Source organism: Phyllostomus discolor, chromosome 14 (assembly GCF_004126475.2).
Source record: "Phyllostomus discolor isolate MPI-MPIP mPhyDis1 chromosome 14, mPhyDis1.pri.v3, whole genome shotgun sequence".
Taxonomy (NCBI): Eukaryota; Metazoa; Chordata; class Mammalia; order Chiroptera; family Phyllostomidae; genus Phyllostomus; species Phyllostomus discolor.
In genome coordinates, this window is record NC_040916.2 from 27,387,874 (window position 1) to 27,411,990 (window position 24,117).

Below are 24,117 nucleotides of genomic sequence, written 5' to 3' on the forward strand. Positions count from 1 at the left end.
AGTTGCTTCCCTTCCCTGACTCACTTCTCTTTTCATATCTCATCTCAGACCCCTTCAGACGAGGCTCCAATTGCTTCTGTGCATTGCTCGACCTCAGTCTGGCCTCCAGGCCCCTCACCCTGCAGGGCCGCCCTCCTCCCTTTCCTTCCCAGGGTCTGCTTTTCTCTCACGTGCTGACGCACGAGGGGACAGTTCTCAGTCTGTCAGTGGCAGGGTGACCTTGGGCAGGTTCAGCGGGAACCTCACAGGGTTGGTGGGCAGAGCAAAGGGCACAGGAGCTGGAATCGCACTTGGACAGGCGTGACCCACTGTGAGAGCAAAGCGCTGCTCGGTGTGGGGCGGCCACCGGGGCTGATCTGAGAGGGTCCCTGGCAGGATTGGCATTCGGATGGGACTCAACGGCTCGCAGGGGGCCCGCCTCCTGGCGGAGCTGGACACAGGCCGGGCCCTGACAAGGGGGATCCCTTTGCCACCCACCCTTGTGGTCGGGGAGCTTGCCCCCCTTTGCCTTGCCCCCACCCAATCCTCACCCAGCTGGCTAAGGTGCCTCCCTCCCCAGAACCCACTCAAGACCACTGTTCCCACAGGACCTTCCTTTAGGGGCCTCCCACGAGCCTCCGTCTCACCGTCCCTCCTGCGTGTCTGACCTTTTGGTCAGGCTAACGCCCACGGACATGGGGACCTGTCCCATACAACTCGGTGACATCCACTGAGATCAGACTGGTCACTCTTTGAGGTTGGACAGCCAGGCTGCCCCACAACCCGGAACTCATTTTAGGCTCAAATGTCTCTGAATGTGCCTAGAGCCCCGACACAAAAGTCCCTGCTCCTGCTCCACGCTGGAGGGTGCGGGGTCAGGGGTCGAGTCAGCGCCACACACAGGCCATTCATCCCTTGAGCGAGCAAAACAGCCCGGCGTCTGACCCTGGGCTCCGTCAGCTCAGGAATGGGGTCTGTCTCACTCCCAGAGGCATCTTCAGTGTCCAGCTCAGCGCCTCGCAGAGGCTCAGTGTGTGACTGATGGATGAGTGAGTGAATGAGCGAGTGCGTGAGTGAGTGAAGGAATGACCGCAGTCCGCTCCAGGGCTTTATTGGTGGCGTCCCCTTTCCATTGTTCGGCGGGCGCTGGGGGTGGGGAAGCAGGGAGGGCGCGGTCGCGGGAGACTAGGACGTGAACGTTAATGAGGGGCGTCTGGCCTCGGGCCTTCGGCAGGGAGGACGAACCAGGAGGCCGTTCATGGGGGCACAGCATCGTCACGGGGGCAGGTCCGAGGGCACTGGTGGCAGGAAGCACACGTGGTGCCTGTGGCGGGGCTGGGCGAGGAGCCCGGAGCAGGAGGAGAACATGACCGAGGGCTTCTGTCTGCAGTTACTGTGCCGGTTTCTCATGCTTCAGGGTCTCGTAGGTCTCCTGGGTCCGGGGGCTCAGGCCCTGGAGGTGGAGGTCGGAGGACAGTCAGGAGCTTGGGCCCAGCCCGGGGCCCCTCCCACCCCCGCCCCCACAGAAGATGCCCTTCCGAAAGCCACCCAAAGCCCACCCTCTTCTGCGGACTTTCCGGGGCAGCCCGGGACTCACCGTGTAAATGCCTTCTGACTTCTGTGGAGGCAAAGGAGCAAGGTGTCAAGAGACCCACCCTCCTTCAGGGCCCCCAGGGCCGTCTTCTGCACCCAGCAGTGGTGACATGCCACCTGTGATTTGGCTGGGTGGTGGGAGGGGGGGTGGGTAGGCTGGGAGGTGGGAGAGGGTCTCTGGAGCTTTTGCAAGTCGGCACCTGAGACTCATGGGGGCCACAGACCCCGAGGCTACAGCCCTAGAAGGGCTGAGTCAGCAAACCTGTTGACACCCAGGTGTGGGGGGGACAGGGGGTCAGGGTCCATACCTGATAGGCTGTGGCTGCCTTTCGCACCTGGATCTGGAGCAGAGGAAAGGTCATCAGCAAAAGCTACGTCCGTTGCCCATCCCCCTCCCGTCCAAACTGGGTGGGTCTCTCAAGCCACGCCCCCACCCACCTTGAGTCGACAGTAGAGCAAGGTGAGGATGATGCCGTAGAGAAAGAGGATGGCGTCCAGGATGTAGCAGAGCTGCGGCTCTCCCAGGGCCTCTGAGGGGACAGAAGGGGCCCACCGCGCGGGGTTGGGGGTGGGGCGTCAGGACGGACCGAGGTCTGGGGGCTCGGGCTCGGACGGGGCCAAGGGAGCTCTCCCGGGAAGACACGGCATCTTGCGTCTGGATTCCTTTCTCTGGCCTTCCCTCTCCGCCCTCGCCCTAGCCGGGGGCCCAACTCTGGGCCCAGGGCTCCGCGGACTTGGAATGCGCGTGCACGCACGGGGAGTGCGAGGCCTCCTTCAGCCCCCTCGCCTTGTCTTGCAGCCCTGCTGCGGGATCCTCAGGCCCCATTGAGCACCTAATAGCCCTCAGGGGACGCTTCTGAGTGCGCTGGGCGCCGTTTGAAAACCTCAGACCGGAGGGGCAGGGCGAGAAGGCAGTGAGAAATTTCAGAGAAGAAACCACAGGGGGGTGTCTCTGCTCAGTCCTGTGACCTGTGGCTGAGAGCTGGACAGGAAGGATGTGAGCTGGGGCAGGGCGGGAAGGGAATTACTCTATTATTGGTCATCTCCCCCGCTGCCCGGCCTTCTGCACCCCCACCCCCACCCTCAGATAGGCCCTCACAGGGCTCCTGCCTCCCCAGGCCAAGGGATGCCCACGCCTCGGCCCCAGGACTCCGGGAAGGACCCCAGCTCGGGGCCCCTGCGGGGACTGCGTGGGGACTCTGCCCTGTTCCCACACCCGGTGCCCAGGAGGAAGTTTGCGCAACTGAGAAAATCAAATAGGCTCTGGGCTCCCGCCGGCCGCATCGGCCCCGGCCCGTCGGACATGGGCTCCAGGCCTCTGGCTGGTGTCCGTCTAGAAAGAACTCTGTGTTCAGAGACGGTCTTCCGCACTCCATGTTGCACAAATCTCAAGACTAGCCTGGGCGAGAAGTGTCATTGCCACCTTACGGGTGACGAAACCGAGGCTCAGGGAAGATAAGTAACACGTTTGGGGGCGCAGAGGAGCGGCAGCTGGAAGGCAGATCCAGGCTTTCTGCCGTAGAAGCCTACGGTTGCCCACCTTCGAGCCCCGGGCCGGCCCCCTCCTCCACTCACGCCCCACTCCGGTCCTTCCACTGTCCCCGCTGGGCTGGCGCAGCCTCACGTCCCTTTCGATTTCCCTGATTTCCCTTCAGTTTCACTAACCCCGTCCTCCCCAAACCCCAGCCCCCGGCCACAACCAGCCTTCCTGAAAACACTCACACACAGCACCCCCGGGGGGCAAGTGAGAGTCGATCCACCGACTGCAGGACCTTCCCGCCTCTGCCTCGGTTTCCCCATGGACGCCTAGGTCCCTGGAACTGGGCACTGCCTGCCGCCCGCCCACCCCCGTTGGCAGCTGACAGGAGGGCAGACCCTCAGCGACAGCCCACAGAAGTAGCACCGTGCCCGTCGGTCCACCCTGGCCTCCCTGAGGGGACTTAGTAAACAGGACTGAACCAGCTAGAGGTCATCCCCTAACGGGCAAGGCCAGAGGCACCCACAGGAAACATGGCCCTTCCCAGAACAGCTTCTTATGTCAAACACACCACACCCCTCCCCACCAGCTGAAGCCTGGGGTGCATATGGATCCTGAAAGGCTGGGACGAGAAAGGAGGCACCTGACCCGGACAGGGACTGGGGACCGGGGACGACACAGGCCCTGCCTCGGGGTCTCTGGGCCCCACTGCCCACGCTGGCCTCACTCCATGGGCCCTGTCTCACCTGCCCACATGCCCGACCCCGACCCGGGGGCCCAGCTCACTGTCCCCCTCCAAACCCTCTCACCTGCTGGTTCCACCAAAAGGAGTAGGAGCAGGACCGCTGCCGGGACCATGTTGGCCAGGCTGAGGGGCGGCGAGCGGGACCGCAGCTCTGAGGGCGCAGCTGAGCCGGGCGAGCAGCTCCCTGACCACAGAGTTCCCCCCTTCCTGCCACGCCTCCCCCAGCTCTGGCCCCTTCCCCTTCCTGCGAGACACCAGGCGGCTCCCGGAAGGGCCAACTAAGGGAGACAGTGATCTGGGCTCTTCCGCCTCGGCCGTCCAGCGCCCGAGGCCCTGCCACCGCAGGCAGAGGGGACTTGCCCGCCTGGGGAGAGGCAGCCGACCCGCCTTCTCACAGCAGCCCCGGTCGGAGACACGTCTGCGACCAACGGGCACCTGGGGCTCCCCGGGACCCGTGACAGCCCTTTTCCCTTCCACCTGGATCGTCACCCCCAGCCCTGATCTGAGGGGCTTACCAGGGTGTGGGGGCTGCAGGGTCTGGGCACGAGGGGGGAGCAGTGAGGAGAAAGAGGAAATGGGGAATGGAGAAGTGGGAAGGACAAGAGTCGGGCAGGGGCGGAGACGAACAGGAAATACTGCTAAGACCGGAGTCAGAGCAGTAAGTGTCGGGTTAGCAAACAGTGAAGTTTCCCATGAAAATTAGGGACGGTGAGACATTGAGAAAGACATACCAGATGCTTTGGCAGAGGGGCCAGAAGGTGGCTAATTTATTAGTTTCTCCTTTTCTAGAACACACGCGCAGAGCCTGGCAGCTGAGTGCCGCGCGCACGCAGCCCCGGCTGCCGCGGCGACGGGCTCCGCACAGAGGGCAGCGGCCGGGAGATGAGCACGCCGTCCACTCACCGGTCGACCTCGCCAAACACGATATCCTGGGTCCCTGGGGCGGGCGAGAGGGCAGGCTGCTGTGGTCCAGGGCCCAGGCTCACTTCCGCGCGCAGGGCAGAGGGTCTGACCCACGCCCGGGGTCCGCTCGGGAGAGGAAGGGTCCAGGCCGTCCTCACTCAGCGTCCCCTCGACAGCCCCCGCCCCCCGCAGGCCCGGTACCTATGATGGCGACGACGTCGGCCAGCATGTGTCCCTGGGACATCTTGTCCAGGCCGGCCTGCGGGCCAAGGGCAGCGGGGTCAGGCGGGCTCGTCAGGGCCGAGGGGTGCTCAGGGCCGTCTCGGCCACGGGCAGGCGCGGCCGCACGCACTGGCAGGCGGCAGGACCGCTGGCACGGGCTCTTACCAGGTGGGCGAAGCCGGGAGCCTTGATCTTGCACCGGTAGGGGCGGCTGCTGCCGTCGGACACCAGGTACACCCCGAACTCGCCCTGTCGGGGAGGAGGGAGTAGGCCACTGCCGCAGGAGGACGCCCCCCGCGCCCCGCGCCCTCCCTCACTGACACCCGCCGTCTGCAGCCACGCGGCCCTCGAGGCCGTGTCCGTCCCCTCCCTCCTCACCTTGGGGGCCTCGATGGCGGTGTAGGTGGCGCCCGGAGGGACCTGGTAGCCCTCAGTGTACAACTTAAAGTGATGGATCAGGGACTCCATCGACGTCTGCAGAGGGGGAGGGCGCCTCAGTACACCAGCTCCCAGCCGTCTCGCTGGCCGCGCAGCGCGGGAACTCTCTCCGCCCCCCGGGAGACTGGGGGCGAGAGCGGCCACAGGAGGGCCAGCCCCTCGCGCAGGGAGGCCTCCGCGCACAGGCCGAAGCCCAGGACACCCCTCCCCGCCCCTCCCTGCAGCCACCTTCATCTCAGCTCGCTTGGGTGGAGACACCTTGGCGTCGTCAACCTTGATCTCCCCGGGGGGCATCTTGTTCAGACACTGTTCGATGATGCGCAGGGACTGGCGCATCTCCTCCACCCGGCACAGGTACCTGCGGCAGACCAGACGGGCCCCTGGCAGAGGCGCCGCTGGAGGGCCAGGCGGACACCCTCGGCCTACCTGGAAGGTGCCGGCCCCTCCCTCACCTGCCCGCCCCCCGCCCCCACCCCAGAGCCGGAGTCGGCTGGTCTCGTCTGGGGCCGCCCCCAAGCCCTCTCCTGACTTGCGCAGTCCTGCCCGTGGCAGTCCCCTCTGTTCCTGCCCCCCACCCCCCTTGAGACCCTTTCCGGACCGTGGGAGGAGGGGGAGTCAGACAGGCTCAGAGCAAGAACAGCAGCCAGTCCCCCTCGGGTCAGCACACAGGGGAGCAGTCTGAAGCTTCGAGTCCAGGGGAAGCTCCTGCTCTGGTCTCGGTTCCAAAGGAATAACCCAAGGCTAACCTCTAACCTCTGCGGCTCCGCCTCCTCAGCGATACAACCCAGCCCCAACTAGTTCCGCCTGAACCACAAGGACGCCCTCAGGGGAGAACCAGGTGGACCTGCCACGCGAAGCACCCGTTTCACACGCACACAGGAGAGAAGGCAGCTGAAAGGAGCATTCCGGGAGCCCAGCCGGACCGGGAGCTAAGAGGGGCTTTGGGCCTCACCTGTCGTAGCAGTCGCCATGGGAGCCAATCGGAACATCGAAGTCCACCTGGTCGTAGACATCGTAGGGCTGGGTCTTCCGCAGGTCCCACTGGATGCCAGAGCCCCGCAGCATCACCCCACTGCGCAGAGCGGGGAGCGGAGAGCGTGAGGCGGGCGGGGTCACCCCGAGCACACCCGGAGAGGCCCCTCCCCCTCAGCCTCCGGATCCCTCCGCCCCCCGAGAAAAGCCTGTGGCCCCACCTGAAGCCGTAGTTCAGTGCGTCCTCTGCGCTCACGACCCCAATGTCCACTGTGCGGTTTCGCCAGATCCTGTTGTTGGTCAGCATCTGTCAGCCAAGAAAACACCCTCAAACTTCACACACAAACGTGTCTCTTCAGAGCTGGGGCCCAAAACCCCGCAAGCCCTTCCTGGGGAGAAAGGAGGAACTTTTCCCAGCGACGCTCATCTTACCTCCTCCACCTCATCGATCCGAAGCGAGAAGTTCTTAGAGAACTGATAGATGTCGTCCATAAGCCCCAGGGGCAGGTCCTGGAAGCCCGACAGAGGGCGACAGTGAGCCCAGCGCGGCCCGCGGCCAGGGCAGTGTTCCCAGCGGCTGGCGCTGCCCCCCAGTGGCTGCCGAGGACAGGGCAGGGACTGCGGCTGGGAGGCAGGCACTCACCTGGTGCACACCGCCTGGGCGGATATAAGCCGCATGCATCCGGGCCCCCGACACGCGCTCATAGAACTCGAACATCTGGGCAGGACACGCAGGGAGCTGTGGACACAGGCCTGGGCCCCTGCGCCCGACCTCCCGACAGAGGCCCCTGGACTAGAGCCAGGTTAAAGACCTCCACCCAAACCGTTCCGGCTGTGGCCGCTGCCTCCTCACATCTCCATCCCCACGCTCCCTCATACCTTCTCCCTTTCTTCAAACATCCAAAAGAACGGGGTCATGGCCCCGATGTCCAGGGCATGTGTGGTCACAGCCATGATGTGGTTCAAAAGCCGTGTGATTTCCCCAAACAGCACTGCAGAGAGGGGGAGAGAGGGGCAGGGCCAGGGACCCCCGATGAGGACAGCACCACGGCAGCCCAGGGTCTGTGCTCTGAGCCCCGAGTCGGGACTGGGGGGGAGGGGTGTAGGGGGGAGCATGAGGGAGGGCGGAGCGCACCTCGGATCCACTGCGCCCGCGGAGGGGGCTGGATGTTCAGCAGCTTCTCCACGGCCAGCGAGTAGGCCTGCTCGTTGCACATCATAGACACGTAGTCCAGCCGGTCGAAGTACGGGAGGGCCTGGGAAGAGGGAGGGGCCGGGTCCCCCTCAGGGCCAGACGGACGCCCAAGCAGCGGCAGCGTGTGGGGAAGGGACCCTGAGTCACCCGCCAGCCTCCTTGGCAGAAGACTCCCACCTCCCAAAGGCACCTGACCCAGCGGGGCGCAGCCACCCACAGCGCTGCCGGCACAGATGCAAGAACAGACACCCCCAGACGCGGCTCAGCAGAATGTGGTGGCTTTTGAGTATGTCTTCCCTTGGTTTTTAACATAACACATTAAGTGGTAAACTAATTTAATGTAAACAGTGCAGCTGCTACCGGCTCACAAAATTCCTGAAAATTTAACAATCTGTCCCATGACCCAGGGTGACCTGGGTCCGAGCACCATACTGCCAACCATCCTCCAGGTCATCAGTCTTAGGGGTCACTGTCCCTAGAAGCGGGGACCTAAGGAAGCTGGGATTTGTTTCTGGTAGGGATGGCTCCTCCCCCCGAATGCCAAGACACCAAGTCCCCACCGTCAGCTTCCAGGAAGGAGGCAGAGCTGAGACACGCCCACTCCTCAGGACAGCCAGTTCTTGTCCTGATGTCACTGTGACGTGGGACAACGTACAGGGTTAACTCCACTGGCTCCTGGGCCGGAAGCCACTGCTGCCAGGAGTCTCCCTGGAGAACTGCAATCAATCTGGTTGGCTGGCTATTCGCCCTAACCCATCACGCTTTTATCAAGGCCTTTCTTCACGGCAGTAAAAAAAGAAACAACACTTCGGATTCCTACCCTGATCCAACTCCTTCCACCCCGACACCCTTCTCCTAGAAACGACTCCGTCACAGACTCCCTCCCGGTCACTCTGACTCACTGGGTATTTCGACAACAAACGTCGACGGCTAGACAATACAAGACTCAGCTGTTAGTCCTGGGAAGCTGACATCTCTCCCCTCTGTCCCTGCCCCCAGGGACCCTGGCTTTGACGTCTGACTGCAGTGTAAGAGTCGGGAAACTGAGGCACTGCGGGAAGGGCAAAGGGGCAGCCAGGTCGGCCAGAGAAAAGCTGGGCGTGTAGCTCTGGCTGCAAAGCGCTTCTGCTGGATAAACCAAGTCCAGATGTCTCAAGTCACGCATCCCCTGCAACATCCCTTCTCTTCCCAACCAAGGCCTCCCCTCCAAACCCCCCTCCCAGGAGTTTTGGAGGCGGCAAGCTGGTGGCGCCCAGGCCCTGTGCCCGGCCCCCGCAGGCCCTCACCTGCAGGTAGGTCTTGTACTCAATGAGCTTCTCAGTGCCTCGGTGCAGCAGCCCGATGTGGGGGTCGCACTTGCGCACCATCTCCCCACTCAGCTCCATCACCAGGCGCAGCACTCCGTGGGCTGCTGGGTGCTGGGGCCCGAAGTTCAGGGTCAGGTTCGACACTATCGTGTCTTTGGGAGGGTCCACATCTGGCAGCGGGAGAGAGTGCAGAGCCAAACGGCAATTCCCTTAAGGGCGCCCAAGAGGCAGCAAGGCTCAGCCTGTCCCTGGCCCCTGGCCCCTGCCCTTCGGGCTTCCTCATCTCCGGGAAGACCACTGATGGGAAAAGGGAAGGAAGCCTGAAGCTTGTGGTCCTGAGGACAAGGACCACAAACCCACTCTTCCCACCTTGCTCAGAATACCCTTTTAAAAATAATAATGTGCCCTGGCAGGTGTGGCTCAGCGGACTGAGCGCTGGACTGCGAACCAAAGTGTCACCAGTTCGATTCCCAGTCAAGGCACATGCCTGGGTTGTGGGCCAGGGCCCCAGTAGGGGGAGCATGAGAGGCAACCACACGTTGATGTTTCTTCCTTCCCATTTCTTCCCCTCTCTAAAAATAAATAAATAAAATCTTAAAAAATAGTAATAATTATAGATAACACTGACACGGCTCTTACCATGTGGCCGGCACTACTCTAAGCACTTTACTTATTTTAACTAATTCTCTTAACAACCACGTGAGTATTAGGGGCTACAGTCACACACTGCCCTGGCGGAACCGAGACCAGAAAGGGTAAATGGCTCTGCACTAAGTGTGTCGGTGGCACAACTGGGCCCGAGCTCAGCCCATCTAGCCCCAGGGCTCCGTCCTTACCCACCAGGACACACCGCCCTCCAAACACACCTGATCGTGGCCAGCCATGGCCTGGACACACGAGTCTCACTACTAGTAAAGGACAGGCCTGACCCTCCAGAAGGCTACAACTTAATTTGGGAAATAAGTACATGTGAGAAACTAGTAGCACAGCTCAAACTGATAAGTTACCGATTAGGTGGCTCAGCCATTAAGCACTCAAAGGGAGGAAAGGGCACTGTGGGGACTTGAAGGACCAGAGCTGGCTCTGAAATTCAAATGACTAGGGGAGGCAGAGAGGAGGCCTCCCAGCTATGGGATCAGCAATGCCAGGTACCAGCAAGGAAGGACCTGGATCGGCGTTGGCGGGCAGCAGTGTCATTAATAACAGTGTTACGGAAGACTTGCCACATGCCAGTCACCACACTGAGGGCTCACATAACTGCGACCTCGTTTAATCCTAACAGTAAGGCCGAGAAGCAGGCACTCCGTTCACTGATAAATGGAGAACTGAGATTTGAAACTGCAGCCGAAGTTTTGAAATTCTTCACTGCAGGCTTTGGAGTCAGGCAGACCTGGGTGCAGTTCCACCAGCGTGACCCTGCTCCAGCCCCCACCTCCCTGGGACACACCAGCTTCCCTCTGGGGGCTGTCGTGGGGGCTACGTAGGAGGATGGACGCAGAGCACTTAGGACGTGTGGGCACCCAGCTACCGGGGCTGTTTTCGAAAAGTGGCTGGAGTGCCTTCAATGGTTCTCAGGCATGAGAACGACTGATGTGGTAAAACAATGTTTGGGGACGATGAAGGCAATGACACTGCACGACAGCTGGACAGGAACGAGGGCCGGGCAGGAGTCCAGGGAAGGGACTCTTGAAATAATTGAGGTCTGGGAGAAAATAAACGTGAACCAGCAAGGGAGAGAGGCCCAGATGGAAAACGTGAAAGACTTGCAGGGCTTGGCGATGTAATGGACACGGGCTCAGAGGGCGAGGGAGAAAACGGGGCCAGGGCAACTGAAGAGTTTCAATGCGGAGCGGTGGGGAGGCTGGCAGTCCACTGGCCAGACTCGGCAGGTCCAAGCGAAGGGCTGGCTTTGATGGGGGAAGCAGGTATGTGCTCAGCAAGGTTCCCTGAGCACAACGGTGGGAAAAGCCGCTTGTCCCTCGGGGGGGATGGACACACGCTGAAACCTGGGAACGGCGCACGCTTAAGATGTAATTCGGTGGGGACGTTCCAGGGTTGGCTGGGACCTACTCTTCCTTTTCTGCTGGAAAGCTCTTCCGTCCCTTCCCTCGGCAAACGCCTGCTCTGACCACCATTATCAAGTCTGTACAACTGCGTGGTGAAAGGGTCAGAAAGGCTGGGGGCTGAGCACTCACCATTCCAAGGTGGAGGCTTCCAGTGGGCTGTTTCCTTGGTGGGGTACATGATCGCTCCCCCAAACTGCTCTGCCCACTGCACATCTGGCTGCCACTGCCGGGCACCCCTAAGGAGGTAAAGACACAGGGCTGAATAGCGCCTGGCTCCTGTCCCCACTCGCTCTGGGGGTGGGGGGGTGCAGAAACCCGGGCCAGGTCACCCGCACGGCTTAGTGTACCTTTGACACAACCAGCCGGACCCCTGGACGTTCCATCCCCCTTTCTATTCCCAGAATCGCTCCATCCACGACCCCCGTGCACGAAGGCCGAGGCCCCAGCTCCTTCAACGTCCGACCTCGTTCACACGCCCGTCCAGCTGAGCTTGAGCGAGACAAAGCCGCTCATTCAAGGTCAGCGGGCGACACCGAGGAGCGCGCCGCCTCCTCGGCTTGGCTCAAGCGTGACCAGAGCGACGCACAGGGCGGGCGCGGGGTCACCATCTGGGTTTCTCCCAGAGGACACGATCTCCACGGTGAGGGGCAGGGCCTCCCCCCACCTGATTTCACCGCTGGCCGAAAGAGCTCGGGAGCCCCTTCCCTCTTCCAGGGCGGGCGCCCGGCACCTGGAGCCCGAGACTGCGAGGGGTCACAGGCCCGGGTCACCATTTCCTAAGCGACCTCAGTGGCTGTGGAGACCCCAGCCTTGGAGACAGCGCGTCGGGGGGCTGCCCTGGGTCTCACCTGCTGGGCTGCACCGCCAGCCGGCCCCCAGCCCCCGGCCGCAGCACCTGGGCGGCGGTGCCCCCGAGGCCGCGCAGAGCTCTCAGCGCCGCCATCTTGCCCACTGCGGACGGCGGGAGGAGGGCCGGGCGGAAGCCCCGCCTCCGCGCCTCCGGGCCGGCTTCGCTTCTATCTGCACAACGCGGGCACCATCTTGGAAGCTGGCAGGATCGCCGACCCGCTAGGGAAAACATCCGGTTCTGCGCTTAGGTCCGCCTGTGGCTCGAATAAAACGGACTGAGGGAGGCTCTTCCCACTGCTCTGCACCGGCTTTCTAGGCGGGAGCGTAGGGAACGTTGCACTCTCCCGCCTGCGCCGCTCCGGCCTTCCTGCAGTAGCCCCGGGCTTTACCAGTTACCCCGCACCTGAAAGCCAGCTCCTTTGCAGATGTGGCACGTGGCTTAGGCAGAAGGACCCCGAGTTAGGGCTGGGCGGTCCAAGGACGCCGCCAAACTCACTCCAAGGAAGAGCAGGATGCCAAGGCCACACCAGCATTGGAGGCCTGAGGTGGTGATGGAGGGGCGGTCTCCTAGAGCGACTGGCTGTCTTCAGACCCAGACGCAGCAAGCACCCGTAGGGGTACCTCACACCCCCCTTCCAACCTGGGGCGTCTCTATCCCTTCTCTTCCAGACCCTGACTCAGTCCTGGACAAAGCCACAGAAATGCAGTCACCACCAGGCCTCTGATCCCATTCTGTGCTGAGGAGGCAAAGAAGAGCCTTCCAGCCCTGGGGGCGGGTTCTGTTCTCCCCATCTGCCTCCCAGCCCGGCTCCAGCTGGGCCACCCCTGAGTTTGCAGGTCCCCCCACCCACCCACCCTGAGCCCCTAGGGGTCCGTGGCCACAGCCCACCAGCACTGCAGCAGGGTGGGGCAGACAGAGCAGGACGGAGACAGAGGCGGATTCTTAGCTGCGGAGAAATTAGGGCAAGCCGACATCTAGCCTGGGAGTTGACCTAATGGGAACCGTACCAAGGGCTGCGGTCATATCCCTGACTGTAGGAAATGACTGGGACCTGGGTAGGCTGGACTGCCCCCAAGAGCCAGGCAGAGGCCTTGCCTACCTGCCCCCTCGTTCCCCAGCCTTTCTCTGTGCCTCTTCTCCCTGAGCACTTGGAACAGTGCATGTGGTGATGGGGCAACTGCATTTACCTGCCCTAATCCAGCCTGGCAGAAGTCAGGGTAGACTCTGGGCCGTTTGGCCCTGGGGGCAATTTGAGCTGGAACTGGGATTAGGGCTTCTGGGGGGGCTGCCTAGGACACTGCATCTTTTGTGCCTTCTCCCCGCTGCGGGCACCCCCCACGCACTGCCTGCGACTCTAAGGCCCTTTGTCTCTCACTGCTTAGTCACCCCCTTTGTCCTCATCTCAGAGTTGGGGGGTGGAAAGGGGCAGTAGGAGTCCTCTGGTGATAGCGCCTCCTGCCCCTGCCCCTTCTGGTCTCCCAGCCTTTGTTTGACTCCTGCAGCCCCAACCCCCTCCACTTAGGACCAGGGTTGGGGCCTGTGGTCGGTCAGGGGTGGGTCTGGTAGTCACAGGGCGGTGGTCGATACAGGAAGCAATGGGAACAAGGGCAGGTATTAGCGACCTGAGCGGGAAGGGAGGGGGAGGAAGTACCCTGGCGGATATGGCGTGGGGACAGGAGGTGACAAGGCAGAGAGTGAATGGACGAATGGCGGCAGGTGGTCATCTCTGGGAAAGGGAAGGAGCTGCTGACTGCGCCCTCCTTCCTGGGGATATCCTGGGGAAAGGAGTGGCCCCCGCAAGGGGTGGGCAAGCGTGGCCCAACTTTGGCACCCCTCTCCCCTTGCCAGGAGAGTCCAGTCCTGAAACCTGATGCTGAGTGTTCTCCAGACCAGGACCCAGGTGTCCTTTGCTTCCTCTCCCTGAGGCTGCCTTTCCCCCCCTGCAGCACTCCCCCCACCTCAGGCACCCGTCGCTAGCCTAATTTCCCTCTGCAAGTGGCCTCTACCCTCCCCCTGTTCCACTGGAATGAGAAATAAAAGATGACTGGGTATTCCAGGAAAATTGAGTTCTCAGGGAAAAGTGGGGCCAGAAGAGGGAGCCAGGTGGGGATTCCCTCAGACTGCCCGCACTGGAGTGCCCCTGGGTTCTTGAGACCGGAGGCTGGGGAAGTAGGAGCAGGGGCCAGAGCCTGGGAGGGCTACTAGGACTCGGGCCAGGGAACGGGAAATCAGGAAGTGAGGAGGGGGAGCCTGGGTGGAGTGGGGGTGGATGGAATGGCTGTTCCAGGCCTTGGAGGGGGCGGGAGGTGGTAACGCAGGAAGGGGGAGCCCGAGGGAGAGAAGGGAGTTAGAGAAGAGGAGGTGCCACCTTGGGTCCTCCTCCTATAAAAGGAAAAGTGGTGACCCTCCCACCTTGTCCTCAGCCCCTGCCCTGTGCCCATTCCAGAGAGACTCGTCCTACCCTGGGCAGTAAATTCCTTTTTTTTTTTTTTAAGATTTCATTTATTTCTTTTTAGAGAGAGGGAAAGGGAGAAAGAGAGGGAGAGAAACATCCATGTGTGGTTGCCTATTGTGTGCCCCCTACTGGGGACCTGGCCTGCAACCCAGGACTGTGCCCTGACTGGGAATCAAAGTGGCAACCTTTTGGCCAACACTCAATCCACTGAGCCACACCAGCCAGGGCAAGGCAGTAAATTTCCTAATCACTGTGTTCTCAGCCCCATCCCCCTGCTTGACCCTGGCTGGGCCATGTCAAGCCACCTCTCCCTTTGATCAGCTCCTGACGCTTCCTTAACTGTTCCCTCCCCTGCCCCTTGGTCCTCCGGGCTCCCTACCCTGGAAACCCGCCTCCAGGGGCCTGCAGGACCCCTGAGAAAAGGGAGGCCAGGCCAGCATAGTCAGTGGGAGCCAGAGTCCTCCTGGGACCTGGTCCTTTCTGTGTGTGTCGACTGCCGTTTCCCAGACTTCCCTCTTGGGGTCTGTCCACCAAATAGGGAAAGAGAAGCTGAGCGCCGTCGGTTTTGGGAAAAGGCGATGTCATCAGCTGGCCCGGCGCCTGTGACCCATCCTCCATCTGGCTGCAACTGGCTGCTCGGGGTCCCCCTCCCCCGGGGCAAATCCCTTTTTTTTTTTTTTTAAGGAAAACAAAAACTAGTTTTTTGAAGAATGAGACACCCATCTGAGTCCTACCAAGAGAGCTGAATGGCTTGCAGCTCAGCCAATCGCAGAGGCTGGGGGTGCTTAAAAGAGCTGGTGGGGCGAGCCTGGGAAGGACCCTCGGGGAGACCCACAGACACAGAGACGGGAGAGAGGGCAGGAGAGAGACAGAGACAAAGGCCCAGAGGTGCAGCCAGCGTCTGGGGGTGCACAGACAGGGGCCAGAGGAACTGTGGGAGGCAGAGGCCGGGGAAGACAAAGACCCAGGACAGAAGGGTCGGCAGGAGCTCGGCCACCAGGCACCTCTCCCCAGCCAAGGGGCAAGTTCTCTCCATCTCCCTAAGGGTCCCCAGCCCTGCGGCCCTGGCCCTGGTCCAAGCGCAGGCTGCAAGGGGCACTTTCCACAAAGCCAGGGTGTGAAGGGTGACGGACGGGGTCCCTCCCAGCTGCAGCACCGTGTGCCATGCCCCGGACAGGCTCGCGTCCCGGGAGGGGCTGGGCTGGCTGCTGTGTGTGGGGAGCCCGCCCCAGTGCTCTGCTGCTGCTCCCGTGGCTGCTGCTGACCTCCCTCCTGCCCCCCGCCCCGCTGGCCAGCCTCCTCCCCTGGGAAGAAGAGATCGTGTTTCCAGAGAAGCTCAACGGCAGCGTCCCGCCTGGCCCGGGAGTCCCCGCCAGGCTGTGGTACCGCCTGCCCGCCTTCGGGGAGACGCTGCTGCTGGAGCTGGAGCAAGACCCCGGCGTGCAGGTCGAAGGGCTGACGGTGCAGTACCTGGGCCAGGCGCCCGAGCTGCTGGGCGGGGCGGAGCCAGGCACCTACCTCACCGGCACCGTCAACAGAGATCCGGAGTCCGTGGCATCTCTGCACTGGGACAGGGGAGCCCTGTTGGGCGTGCTGCAGTATCGGGGGACTGAACTCCACCTCCAGCCCCTGGAGGGGGGCACCCCTAACTCCGCCGGGGGACCTGGGGCTCACATCCTACGCCGGAAGAGTCCTGCCAGCGGCCAGGGCCCCATGTGCAACGTCAAGGCCCCTCCTGAGAACCCCAGGCCCACCCCCCGAAGAGCCAAGGTAGGATGCCCCGGAGTCTGTCCTGCAGCTGCTTCCCGCCATGTCTGTCCCACTGACCTCTGTGTCCCCTCTCCACCCACTTCCACTTCTGGTCATTCTGCTTCTCCCCTCCTTCGGCCTGCCTTTCCTCTTCCCGTGAGCCTTTCTTGGGAAGAGGCTGGCTTCTCCCTGCCCTGACCCTCCTGCTGGCCAGACCCTGATCCCCAGCAGGGTCCGCAGAGGCGGCCAGAGACCCTGTGCCGGGATTGACCCCTCCCCACCCAGCCCCACCTGTCATCCAGTGACCACCACCCCCAGGGACAGGGCTCTCCTCGCAGTCCCTTGGCCTTGGCTCTTTTCTGTGCCCCAAATTTGATTTTCACCCCCGCCCCGCCCCCCCACACCAGCTGAAGGAGTGAGCTTTGCAGCCCAAGGGATTGCCTTCTGGCTTCTGATGCCACTTTCCAAAGTGTCCTGGCTAACTGCACCCTAGGACAGGGGTGGACGGGAGGAAAGGCATCCCACGCCCCGTCCACACTGGCCGGACTGCAAGGCTGACTGAGGCTCCGTCCCTCCTTCCCTCCCATCCCAAGTCTCCCGCCTCCCCCCCCCCCCCCCCCCCCCCCCCCACCCCGAGCTTTAATCCAGACCAGACGCTCCCCCCACACCCACCACGCTGAGATCTGGCCCCAGCCCTAGATGCTGACTGAATTGTTCCTGTAACCACACAGGGCAGACACGTCAGCCCAAACCCCCAGCCACAGCCAGGCCTGGGGGGCCCAAAGCCCCCCCCCCAGAGGAGGCAGCCCAGTGGCTTTTCACCTCTGGGGCCCCGGTGGGCCTGGGGCATGGCTGACCCCCTCGCCTCTCCTCTCCCTCTCTGCACCCACAGCTGGTTTCTCAGGGTCATCACAAAAGCCCGGGGATTGGGGATTGGGGATCAGGAATCTGGTGGATGGGGCAGGCTCTGCCCAGCCGGCTCTGCTGAGTTCCAGGCCCGGGAGGCGTGGCAGCAGAGAGACCTCCCAAGGGGCCGGAGGCTGCTTCAGGACCCCCCTCTCTTCCTCCGCAGCGCTTCGCTTCCCTGAGTAGGTTCGTGGAGACCCTGGTGGTGGCGGACGACAAGATGGCAGCGTTCCACGGTACAGGGCTGAAGCGCTACCTGCTCACGGTCCTGGCGGCCGCGGCCAAGGCCTTCCGGCACCCGAGCATCCGCAACCCCGTCAGCTTGGTGGTGACCCGGCTGGTGATCCTGGGGCCCGGCCAGGAAGGGCCGCAGGTGGGGCCCAACGCCGCCCAGACCCTGCACAGCTTCTGCGCCTGGCAGCGAGGCCTCAACCCCCGGGAGGACTCCGACCCAGCCCACTTCGACACAGCCATTCTGTTCACCCGTCAGGTGAGACCCGCACGCAGCAGCCCAGGCCCCGCGGGTTCTGGGAGGCTCCGCTGCGTGGGGCGAGACGGAGGCCACGTCCCACAGGCGTGCGAGGGGCGCCTGTCTGCACCCGGACAGTGCGGGAGCCCCTGCTAACCTGGTCCCGTACGGTGGGCCTGGTGCCTCGGTTCCTCATGCCCCTCCTGCGGCCCCCCTCCGCAGGACCTGTGCGGGGTCTCCACCTGCGACACCCTGGGCATGGCGGACGTGGGCACCGTGTGTGACCCGGCCCGGAGCTGCGCCGTCGTGGAGGACGACGGGCTGCAGTCGGCGTTCACCGCCGCCCACGAGCTGGGTAAGGGGGCGTGGGGGGCGAGTGGGAGGGGGCGGGGGCAGGGAGGAGACAGGGAGCGCCCTGGGGTGCAGATGGGGGGTCTCGAGGTATCTCCCCCTCCCCTGCAGGCCTAGGCCCAGGGCCAGATCCTCTGCTCTGGGCGTGGACAAGGCCTTAGGTTTTCCCGTTAAGTGGGATGGTGTGTGGAAAGCTGCTGCAGCTCTGTGTGTGAGTGTGTGTGAGTGTGTGTGAGTGTGTGTCTGTGTGGGCAGTGTGTGCGTGTGGAGGGGATGGCACGCACGGAGAGTCAGGGCTGGAACGGGTGGATTCAGGGCTGGGAATGTTGGCTACAAGGAAAGTGGGCCAGGAGGGGCCCCGGGTGCCTGCTGGCCGGAGGGGAGGCGGCACTCTGGTGGGGCTACACCCTGAGGAGACCTCAGAGCACCGGGGGTGGGGGGGTGGGGGGGTGGGGCCATGCACAGTGGTACCAGGTTCAGGGGGCCCCGCAGCCCCCGGCGGGCACAGGGCGGGGACTCGGGACTCCAGCAGGCCTCTGCTGTCACAGGCCACGTCTTCAACATGCTCCACGACAACTCCAAGCCCTGTGCCGGCGTGAACGGGCCCGGGAGCACCTCCCGCCACGTCATGGCTCCCGTGATGGCCCACGTGGACCCCGAGGAGCCCTGGTCCCCCTGCAGTGCCCGCTTCATCACGGACTTCCTGGACAACGGCCACGGTAGGCAGGCGTCGGCCGGCACGGGCACTCCCCTTTCCTGGGCTGGACAGAGCCGTTCCTGCCCCGACGCTCAGGGGCCCGGCTGCCTGCCCTGCAGTGTGGGGTGGGTGAGACATGCTGCTGTCTTTGTGTGGTTCCCACTTCCTGCCAGATTCAACAGCGCAGCGGGGGAGGCAGGCTTCGGCTCAGTACAGTTAGCACGGACCTCCTGAGGGCCGCAGCCGTCCACCACCGGCCCTGGAGGCAGCTGCCCTGTCACTGGAAGTGTGCCGGCCCAGCAGGGTGACATCCCCGCCCCCCATCAGCCCGCAGGCCAGGCTGTCCGAGAGACGCAGACTCAGCAGCTCCGTCCTAGGTCGGAGCAGGCAGGAGGACGGGCACGCTGTGCCCTCCTGATTCTGTTCTTCAGACGAGTGTGGCTGCACGCCTGGGCGTCCCCGGCCTGTGGGGCTGGTCCGTGACGGGCGTGATAGTGGTCACTGCCTTGTGGGCGTTGGGCGAGCTGCTGGCCGATACTCATCACGTAACAAGTGTCCAGTAAACCGCAGCTGCTACTGAAAGCTTCCTGCAGGCCTAGGATTGGGGTCCTAGGATCCATGGGGCCCCAGGGAGCCCAAGCCCTCAGAGGGCCCCCTCGAGGGCCGCCTGGGCCCCTCTGACCCCACCCCCGGCCCCTCCCAGGACACTGTCTCTTAGACAAGCCAGAGGCTCCCCTGCACCTGCCTGCGACTTTCCCCGGCAAAGACTATGACGCTGACCGCCAGTGCCAGCTGACCTTCGGGCCGGACTCCCACCACTGTCCACAGCTGCCACCGCCCTGTGCTGCCCTCTGGTGCTCCGGCCATCTCAACGGCCACGCCATGTGCCAGACCAAGCACTCGCCTTGGGCAGACGGCACCCCGTGTGGGCCCTCCCAGGCCTGCATGGGTGGCCGCTGCCTCCACCTGGACCAGCTCCGGGACTTCCAGGTGAGGCCCGGGCAGGGGTGTGGCGGAGGGCCCGGGGCCCAGGAGGGGCCATGCTTACCGCCCTGCCACTCTGTCCTCCCGTAGGTCCCGCAGGCTGGTGGCTGGGGCCCCTGGGGGCCATGGGGCGACTGCTCTCGAAGCTGCGGGGGCGGTGTCCAGTTCTCCTCCCGAGACTGCACGCGGCCCGTTCCCCGGAACGGCGGCAAGTACTGCGAGGGCCGCCGCACCCGCTTTCGCTCCTGCAGCACCCAGGACTGCCCGGCCGGCTCAGGTGAGGCTGGCAGCGGCCGGAGCCCTGTCCCAGCGGTGGAGGGCAGTGGTTTTGCCCTGCAGGGCCCTCCCCTGGCAGTCTGGAGGGGAGAGGGGCCAGCTGGGTGGAGGTCCGAGGGGCAGGGGCAGGGCTGGTGGGGTGGCATGAGGGGCGAGTGGCCTGACCACGCCCTTGACCCCTTACAGCTCTGACCTTCCGTGAAGAGCAGTGTGCTGCCTACAACCACCGCACCGACCTCTTCAAGGGCTTCCCGGGGCCCATGGACTGGGTCCCTCGCTACGCGGGGGTGGCGCCCCGGGACCAGTGCAAACTCACCTGCCAGGCCCGGGCTCTGGGCTACTACTACGTGCTGGAGCCACGGGTGAGGCCAAGGACGCCCGGGCAGGACTGGGCTCCCCCCGTCCCAGTGGTCCCTTGGCTGTCTTCCTTCCTTCCTTTCTTTCTTTTCTTTCTCCTTTCTTTCTTTCTTTCTTTCTTTCTTTCTTTCTTTCTTTCTTTCTCTCATTGACTGATTTTAGAGCGAGGGAGGAGGGAGAGAGAGAAACATTGACTTGTCGTTCCACTGATTTATGGATTCATTGGTTGATGCTTGTATGGGCCCTCACTGGGGATCGAACCTGCAACATTGGCATGTGGGGATGATGCTTTAACAACTGACCAGTCCTCTGTTGCTGGCAGCCCTGTGGCCATGCCGGGCCAGCCCAGAGAGAGGTCCATGGGGCCTGCCTTCTGTGAGCACTTGTCAAACAAAGCCCAGAGGCTGCATAAGTGGCCCATCAGGCAGTGCTGGTTTGTTGCCGCCCCCCCGCCCCCGTTTCTCCTCCTCTCTCCCACGCTCGGGGCTGTGAGAATTCGAACGGGTGGCCCTCCGGGCAAGTCTCTGTCTGACCCCCTCTGCACGGGCCCCTTGCCAAATCACGGGGGTGCCTCAGCAGCTCAGGACAGCCAGCCCCTCACCAGGCAGGCCTCCAGGACACAGCGACCTCCCTCTGCCCCCTCGCTGTCAGAGGACCAAAGGGCCGAGGCGGAAGGAGGGAGAGAAACGCCGGCGGTGGGCTGGCTCCCTCCACCCGCGGGCTGGGGAGAGAGAGAATTCCTGCAGGGAGGCTGCCCCCTAGTGTCTGTCTGGGCCAGTGCTGGCCGGTTGAAGGCTGGGGGTGGGACTCAGGCCCCAGAGGGTTTCCCGTGTTGGCCCTCTGCCTGCCTTCCGGCTGTGTCACCTTCAGACAAGTTCCTGATCTTCTAGAACCTCAGGCTCCCGCTCTGGAACCCTCAGGTTGGGGGTGTGAGATTTATGTGCACGTGTCTAGAAAGCACTTAACACCATGCCTGACCCAGAGACAGTGCTCTGAAGGTGGTGGCTTTTTTTTTTTTGAGATTTCATTTATTTTTATTTTTAGAGAGGGAAGGGAGGGAGAAAGAGAGAGAGATAGAGAGAAACATCAGTGTGCGGTTGCTGGGGGCCGTGGCCTGCAACCCAGGCATGTGCCCTGACTGGGAATTGAACCTGTGACACTTTGGTTCGCAGCCCACACTCAATCCACTCAAAGGTGTGGCTTTTATCCTTCTCATTGTCCACTGATGATCTTGCCTTAGGGGGCCTCTGGCTCCCCCCACTCCATCCACAGTGCCCCCACTTCCCCTATGGGATATGTGTCTTGCTCAGTTACCGGCCCCTCTGGATGTGGGAGGAGCCCTTTTCATCCCTCCTCCTCTTCCCCTCAGGTGGCAGATGGGACCCCCTGTTCCCCGGACAGCTCCTCAGTCTGCGTCCAGGGCCGCTGCATCCACGCTGGCTGTGACCGAGTCATCGGCTCCAAGAAGAAGTTTGACAAGTGCATGGTGTGCGGTGGGGATGGTTCTGGATGCAGCAAGCAGTCTGGCTCCTTCAGAAAGTTCAGGTTCGTCCGCCATTGATTTCCTCCTCCTACCTTCCCGGACACTATTCTGGGCCTGGGGGATATGGGGTGAAGGCAGCACTGCCCCTCCTCTCGGTCTAGTGGCAGAGACGGTCCCAAGTGCACATGACAGTGGCACCCCCACCTGTGCAGCAGGCTCTCCCGGAGCAGCAGTGGGAGCCGGATAGCCACCAGCTAGGTCAGGCTCAGAAGGGCACCTCGGCGAGAGGACAGCAGGTGTCATGTCCGAGGGCGGAGGCACATCCGCAGGTAGCTGAGACGCAGGCTGGACACCTCACATAGGTCTGGGAATACGGCCCTCCACACACACCTGACCTGTGCACACTCACACATGTATGTACACACACTGCCACACACGCTCCCACGAAGCTCGCAAGGCTGAGGGCATTCAGGAGGTCGCTGAACTCACCCGGGCCCCTTCCACACAGGTACGGATACAACAATGTGGTCACTATACCGGCGGGGGCCACCCATATCCTGGTGCGGCAGCAGGGCGGCCCCGGTGTCCGGAGCCTCTACCTGGCGCTGAAGCTCCACGACGGCTCCTACGCCCTCAACGGTGAATACACGCTGACGCCCTCCGCCACCGATGTGGCGCTGCCTGGGGCCGTCAGCCTGCGCTACAGCGGGGCCAAGGCGGCCTCTGAGACGCTGGCAGGCTACGGGCCACTGGTCCAGCCCTTGACACTGCAGGTCCTGGTGGCTGGCGACCCCCAGGACGCACGGGTCCGGTACAGCTTCTTTGTGCCCCGGCCACCAACCCCCTCGCCGCCACGCCCAGCTCCCCAGGACTGGCTGCACCGCAAGGCACAGATCCTGGAGGCTCTCCGGCGGCGCCCCTGGGCCGGCAGGAAATAGCCTCACCGTCCCGGCTGCCCTTTCTGGGCACCGGGGCCTGGACTCAGCTGGGAGAATGGGACTTCATGGGGCCCCACGCTGGACATGGTGGGGAGGGGCGAGTCCCACAACACGATGCGCAGGCTGGCCCTGCCCCTGCCCAGTGGGCCTGCCCTGGTGGCGGGACAGTGGATAGAAGGGGCTGGGAGACAGTCTCCTGTCTGAACTGGCCCCTTGGCCCTGCTGGTCGCAGGAGGGAGGGGAAAGCAGTGTGGTCTGTTGTATTTATTTAGTATTTATTCCGTTTTATTTAGCCCCAAGGAAAGGATCCTGGGGAAACTGACCCCTACCCCTCATGGCCCTCTGGCCAGGAACCCAGGGTGCAGGCAATGACCTTGAGTGACCTGTGTGTGTGTGTGCGCGAGGGAGTGTGTGCGCGCGTGTGTGTGTGCTTGTGTGTGAGGCGTTTCCTGCCCGGTCTCCTCTCGCGGAGACGTACCTCCGGGGAAAGCAGATTCGAGGGTGCGACAGGTCTTTGCAGAATAAGGGATCATCACATGTTTTAAATGTAAATTGAGCTCTGCCATGTACGTGCCCCTTTCGGAGGGAGAGGCAGCTGCATCTGGGCTCTGTGTCAGTCTCCTCAACTGCCAGTAACGACACCGCCCTCGGAGGTGTGTTGGGGGGTGAAGGGGTGTGAACCAGCGAGGAGCATAATGCCCAGTGACTGTCACCCCCTCTCGGTCCCCACCATGTTGGCGGAGCCTGCCCTGACCCCCTGGCTCCCTTCCTCTGGTTGGCGGGGCCCTTGATTCGGAGTGACTGTGAGAGAAAGGATGACTCTGTCCCTGACCCAGGGGTTCGCAGCCCCACGAGACAAAATAAACACTCGACTCCAGTGCAGTTGAGGAGGACATGAAGCTGCGAGGTCACAAGAACCACTTACTTGGACATGGACACAAACAAGCGCTTGGGAATGAGCGTGACTCGGGGGTCTGGAGGAAATGCTGGGGTAGAGAGCACTTTGGAGCCGGGGCGGGGCCGGGGTCTGACTTGGAGTTGGGGCTCATCGTGCCAGCGGGTGGCGCTGGGCACCGCACTGACGCGGAGCCTCGGCTTGCTCAGGTGTACGAGGGGGCTAACAGGACCGGCTCCCAGAGGGGGTCCCTGGAGACAGACGTCACAGCATTTTCAAAAGGGTGAAGACTGTCCCCATGTGAGCGGTTACCTCTGTGAGCCCCTAATGACAGCGTCCCCAGATGGACCAGTGTAAGCCCTGCCTTTGACATAAACTCAGAATGGAGTTCAGTACGAACGCAGTGTGGTTCGGTGTAGGACAGCCAGGGGGGCGAAAAGAAGGGGGAGAAAGGGCAGAGGGGGAGCCAGGCGGCCAGCAGGGGCAGGCCACTCGAAGGGCAGTGAGCTACAAGGGACGTGGCTGCTTCCGAGCATGTGACCCCTGTAAAGAGCTTGAACCCCGGCCGGTGGCTCCATTGGCTGGAGCGCCGTCCTGTACACCAAAAGGTCGGGGGCCGATCCCCACAGCCATGTTTCCCTCTGTCTCTCTCTCCCTTCCTCTCTCTCTAAAACTAATAAATGTCTCCCTGGGTGAGGGTTTTTTTTACTTTTAAAGAAGAAGCTTGAGCAGTCCTGCGTGTGTCATGAAGGGAGCAGGCTGGGAGAGGGTGGCAGGTGAACGCCGCAAGAATTTGGAGTCTTGAGTGGC

The 24,117-nt window shown here is 62.9% G+C and overlaps 3 protein-coding genes across 3 annotated transcripts; 1 reads left to right on the forward strand and 2 right to left on the reverse strand.

Moving 5' to 3' along the window:
- Positions 1-1,073: 1,073 nt before the first annotated feature.
- On the reverse strand, positions 1,074-4,014 carry FCER1G (Fc fragment of IgE receptor Ig). The gene is made up of 5 exons (XM_028503412.2): positions 3,859-4,014; positions 2,011-2,102; positions 1,881-1,913; positions 1,577-1,597; positions 1,074-1,432 (listed from the first exon to the last, which is right to left on the reverse strand). Exons 1-5 carry the CDS (start codon positions 3,905-3,907, stop codon positions 1,370-1,372), a joined length of 258 nt encoding a protein of 85 aa, XP_028359213.1. The 5' UTR covers positions 3,908-4,014; the 3' UTR covers positions 1,074-1,369.
- Positions 4,015-4,532: 518 nt separating this feature from the next.
- Positions 4,533-11,886, reverse strand: NDUFS2 (NADH:ubiquinone oxidoreductase core subunit S2). Its single transcript, XM_028503418.2, has 14 exons — positions 11,746-11,886; positions 11,027-11,133; positions 8,811-9,001; positions 7,465-7,585; positions 7,209-7,321; positions 6,973-7,047; positions 6,762-6,839; positions 6,551-6,636; positions 6,310-6,429; positions 5,586-5,715; positions 5,298-5,393; positions 5,085-5,168; positions 4,899-4,956; positions 4,533-4,731 (listed from the first exon to the last, which is right to left on the reverse strand). The coding sequence occupies exons 1-14, from the start codon at positions 11,838-11,840 to the stop codon at positions 4,694-4,696; spliced, it is 1,392 nt and encodes a 463-aa protein (XP_028359219.1). The 5' UTR covers positions 11,841-11,886; the 3' UTR covers positions 4,533-4,693.
- A 3,102-nt stretch (positions 11,887-14,988) lies between these two features.
- On the forward strand, positions 14,989-23,563 carry ADAMTS4 (ADAM metallopeptidase with thrombospondin type 1 motif 4). Its single transcript, XM_028503392.2, has 9 exons — positions 14,989-15,972; positions 17,024-17,347; positions 17,549-17,681; positions 18,226-18,396; positions 19,078-19,364; positions 19,449-19,635; positions 19,821-19,996; positions 21,361-21,536; positions 21,983-23,563. The coding sequence occupies exons 1-9, from the start codon at positions 15,367-15,369 to the stop codon at positions 22,410-22,412; spliced, it is 2,490 nt and encodes an 829-aa protein (XP_028359193.1). The 5' UTR covers positions 14,989-15,366; the 3' UTR covers positions 22,413-23,563.
- Positions 23,564-24,117: the final 554 nt, after the last annotated feature.

What these genes read in the sequence shown, in the direction of transcription:
- FCER1G (XM_028503412.2), bottom strand. Translation starts at nt 3,907, where the DNA reads ATGGTCCCGGCAGCGGTCCTGCTCCTACTCCTTTTGGTGGAACCAGCA. An exon ending in CCTTTTGGTGGAACCAGCAG is followed by an intron (nt 2,103 to 3,858) that starts GTGAGAGGGTTT and finishes CTGTCCCCTCAG; the next exon opens with AGGCCCTGGGAGAGCCGCAG. An exon ending in AGTCAGAAGGCATTTACACG is followed by an intron (nt 1,433 to 1,576) that starts GTGAGTCCCGGG and finishes CTCCACCTCCAG; the next exon opens with GGCCTGAGCCCCCGGACCCA.
- NDUFS2 (XM_028503418.2), bottom strand. Translation starts at nt 11,840, where the DNA reads ATGGCGGCGCTGAGAGCTCTGCGCGGCCTCGGGGGCACCGCCGCCCAG. An exon ending in CTGGCGGTGCAGCCCAGCAG is followed by an intron (nt 11,134 to 11,745) that starts GTGAGACCCAGG and finishes TTACCTCCTTAG; the next exon opens with GGGTGCCCGGCAGTGGCAGC. An exon ending in CGACGTCGTCGCCATCATAG is followed by an intron (nt 4,732 to 4,898) that starts GTACCGGGCCTG and finishes CGCCCGCCCCAG; the next exon opens with GGACCCAGGATATCGTGTTT.
- ADAMTS4 (XM_028503392.2), top strand. Translation starts at nt 15,367, where the DNA reads ATGCCCCGGACAGGCTCGCGTCCCGGGAGGGGCTGGGCTGGCTGCTGT. An exon ending in CCACCCCCCGAAGAGCCAAG is followed by an intron (nt 15,973 to 17,023) that starts GTAGGATGCCCC and finishes CTTCCTCCGCAG; the next exon opens with CGCTTCGCTTCCCTGAGTAG. An exon ending in CCATTCTGTTCACCCGTCAG is followed by an intron (nt 17,348 to 17,548) that starts GTGAGACCCGCA and finishes CCCCCTCCGCAG; the next exon opens with GACCTGTGCGGGGTCTCCAC.